The sequence below is a fragment of the Hyperoodon ampullatus genome (assembly GCF_949752795.1).
Source record: "Hyperoodon ampullatus genome assembly, chromosome: X".
NCBI lineage: Eukaryota > Metazoa > Chordata > Mammalia > Artiodactyla > Ziphiidae > Hyperoodon > Hyperoodon ampullatus.
In genome coordinates this window covers 107,179,093-107,182,693 of record NC_136913.1, presented here as the reverse complement: position 1 = coordinate 107,182,693, position 3,601 = coordinate 107,179,093, and the positions used below count along the sequence as shown (strand labels likewise).

The following is a 3,601-nucleotide window of genomic DNA, read 5'->3' as shown; positions in this document are numbered from 1 at the left end:
ACTCATTTGTCTCACATGGGACCAGTGAGATGAGCAGTTCGGCAATCAAGTCCTTCCATTAAAGTCTCTTTGTTGCCCCCGGAACTGCAGAAATATCTCGATGTTATTTCATTTGGGCTTACCCAAAGGCCACACTACATGCAAGGCAAAGAAGTCACTCCTGATATAATTTGTATCCCAAATTAGGCTCTCTCCTGTTATCTAACCAAACTCACCAATCAGGTTATAATGTGTGCACCAGATAATAACATATAAGTCCAGCTCCTAAGACATATCAGACAATAACTGTTTAATGAATTAAATGAAATTCATCACGTTTGCGCTCATCTATACAATTTAACACTGCAACCCCCAAATCTTATGAATTAATTCCTTGTCCCAACAGAGAAATTAAATCCTAACAAAATTATTTTGCCCTCCTTTTCCCCCAAGTGCCAAAGCATCTCTTCTTCCCCGACTTCTCGCTCTTCTTGGCTTCAGCCAGTGGTGGGGGGATGGGGGTCTCACTGAGGTGTGGGTCAGTCAGAAACGAAGAGTTATTTCTTTAGGCTCTTGGAAGATCTTCTAATGGGATAGGTTCAGATTCTTCAGCAACAAGCAAATTCTGTGCGGCTCAGAGACACAAAAATAGGCCCTCACTTATAAAACTTAGAAAACGAGAACAAGAAGCAAACATGAACACCGCAGTAGTTTACAAAGGAACGATAGCATTTTCAAGGAAAAGCAGTGCTCCTAAAATTCCTTATAGCTTATAACCAAAAACACATGGCTGTTCCCAGCCAAAGACATGGCATTTTCTGGAAAACAAGGTTAATAAGAAAACAGGAAAGAGTGAAAAAGGAAAAAACAGTCTTGACTTCAGCTTCTGCAGGGTGTCAACCAATCAGCTTCAGCCATCCAGAATTCAGCACTTGCAAACATAAATGCATTAGGAGAAATTCCTTAAAGAATGAGTGTGATACTCAAAAGCAATCCGTCTTTGCTCAAGTAAATGAAAAAAAACAAGAAAGCATATAAATCCATATGTATCTATGTGTGTATGTGTACTCAATGATAAAAAGTTGTTATTTGGGGTAATGGGACAATGAATTATTTTATTTAATTTTCTATATCATAATTTTAGTTACAAATTTTCTGTGAAGTAAATGAGTTACTTTTTAATCAGGAGGGAGTCTTAGGAAACTGGTTTTTCTTTGGAGTATTTCCATTCTTACTTACCTTCCCGAAATCAGTGGGTTTGTCCTGGGTCGGGGCCTCCACTCTCAACTGCCATGGAGACTTTCTTGCATTCATAGCAGGCCTTGCACCATGGAAAATTCATTGCTTTACACCACGGGCACTCCCAATTGACTGAACTGCAGCCTGAGGCAGACTTCTCCTGGTGGTGTGATTCTGAGGCTTTTTTCTTCCCTTTTGGCCGCTTGGTCTTCTGCCCCTGAGGCTGTTGTTTCTTTGGGTTTTCTCTCCCACTAGGGCTCCAGCTGTCCCCCTGGGCGGTTGCCTGAGGCCTCTCTGGACCTCCTTCCTGGCTGTCTCCTGTTGAACAGCAGCGGGGGCATCCCCTGGGGCCCTTGTGAACCTCCTTCCTGTCTCTGGCTTCTGCTGACCCCCAGGGGGCCAGTCCCCTGGGGCCTCTCTGGATCGTCTTGCCTGTGACTTCTGCTGTCCCCCAGGGGAACATTCCCCTGGGATCTTTTGGGAACTTCTTCCTGGCTGTAGCTCCCATTGGCTCCCAGGGGGACCATCCCCTGGGGGCTCTCTGGGCCTTCTTCTTGGTTGAGGCTCCAGCTAACCCTCAAGTGGACCGTCCCCTGGGGTCTCTCTAGGACTTCTTCCTGGCTGTGGCTCCAACTATCCCCAAGAGGGACCATTCCCTCGGACCTCTCTGGACCTTCTTCGTGACTGAGGCCACAGCTGTCCTTAAGGGGGACCATCCCCTAGGGCCTCTATAGACTTCCTTCCTGGTTAAGATTTCTGATATCCCCTAAGGGGACTGTACCCTGCAGGATCTCAGGACCTTCCCCCTGGCTGTAGCTCCTCTGGTTCCACAGTGGGGCCATCTCCCCGAAAGCCCACGGGCCAGGTGGATAGATCTCCGGAGGAGGCCCTCACCTGAAATGGGACGACTCCAGCTTCTGTTTCCATGACTACTGCTGGTGGTACAGGCGGCAAGAATGGGAATCCCATCGGGAATGGTGCATGGAATGGAAATGGCATTGGCAGAGGGGGTTGCACGGCCTGGGCCCAGGGACTCAGGGGTCCCGGCACATAAAGGACATCTGTCGGGGCTGGCACCTGGCTCTTGAAATACAGCCTGTCATGCTCCCCCATGGCTACCACATCTCTCTGCTGCTCTGCGCTCATGGGCCACTCTGCAGCCCCAAGTTGCTCGGCTCGAGGCCCAGGCACCAACTCTTGGGCCAGTGGGGTGACCTGTGCCGACCTGTCGACCAGGAGCAGCCGCCCACAAAGCACATCGCGCTGTTTCAGCGCCTGCTGCAAGGCGGCCCGCGTGAGGCGCAGCTGCATGACCACCTCCTCGCGCTCCTCGCGCAGGCGCCGCGGCTCAGAGGGCCCAGGAAGCCGCCTCGCATTCCTCTAGCTTCTGCTGGAGCCGCCGAACCCAGCGCGCCTGCTGCTCCCGCTGCCTGGCGCCCACACGCACGCTCAAGGCCAGCGTGCTCCAGGCACAGGCCCTCTTGATGGTGCACGGCACCTGCAAGTCAGCGACGGCAACGCGCAGCCGATCCTCTACCTCATTCCAGGGCCGCGAGCAAAAGGCCACATAGAAATCGGGGCTGCCCCCGTTCATGAGGACTTCATTGTTGATGAAGCTGATCACCTCGTTGTGGCGGAACCCGCTGGCACGGTCCCCAAAGTCCACGTCCATGGCCGCTGCGGCCTAGTCAAGCAACCGCCTCACGGGAGATGCCGCCTGCTGCCGCCGCCGCCGCCGCCGCCGCCGCCGGTAAAGCCCCTCACCTCCCGGCTCAGTCCGCCTTCAGTTCTAGCCCAGTCCTGGCCTCCTCCTCGGCCTCTTTCCTCTGTCACGGTCTGGCTTTCCTCACAGAAAGTAAAGCAGAGCCCCTCACTGCGCCAACCCCAAAAGGGCAGACGCAGGCACCACGCGTCACGGGCGAGCTCCAAGTCGCCCCCGCAAGGCCTGCTGGGACTAACCGCGCTGCCAGAGCCCCACTCCGGGTGAGCAGGCCGGAAGCTGCACTGCGTGCCGCAGTGAACCCAGACGTGGCAGAGGGGAGGGGGGAGTTGGAGCAGGCAGCGGGGCGCAGGCGCACAGTGGCAGCTGGCGTAACGGATCCCTTGGAGATGCTATTAGTTGCCAATCCCACACCTAGGGCCTGCAACCACACACACACACACACACACACTCCTGTTCTAAAAGGAAGGGTGAGTCAATGGAGGCCAGAGAACTTCTGGGGGAGGGAGGGAATTGAGGTGGAGGAGACTGGGGCTGCAAGACCCCTAGTTTAGGGAGGTAAATAGGTAAACATATAAGAGGAGGGAACACTTTCTAACTCATTAATGAGACTAGTATTATGTTGTTACCAAAACCAGACAAAGACATCACAAGAATAGAAAA

The 3,601-nt window shown here is 52.9% G+C and overlaps 1 protein-coding gene across 1 annotated transcript; it reads right to left on the bottom strand.

The window, feature by feature from the left end:
* Window positions 1-1,228: 1,228 nt before the first annotated feature.
* TEX13D (TEX13 family member D) lies at window positions 1,229-2,890 on the bottom strand (the record flags this gene model as incomplete). The annotated part of the gene is given in 4 exon segments (XM_079728105.1): window positions 1,229-1,536; window positions 1,955-2,108; window positions 2,110-2,565; window positions 2,624-2,890. Coding segments are annotated over 4 exon segments (1,185 nt in total).
* Between the last annotated feature and the right edge of the window lie 711 nt (window positions 2,891-3,601).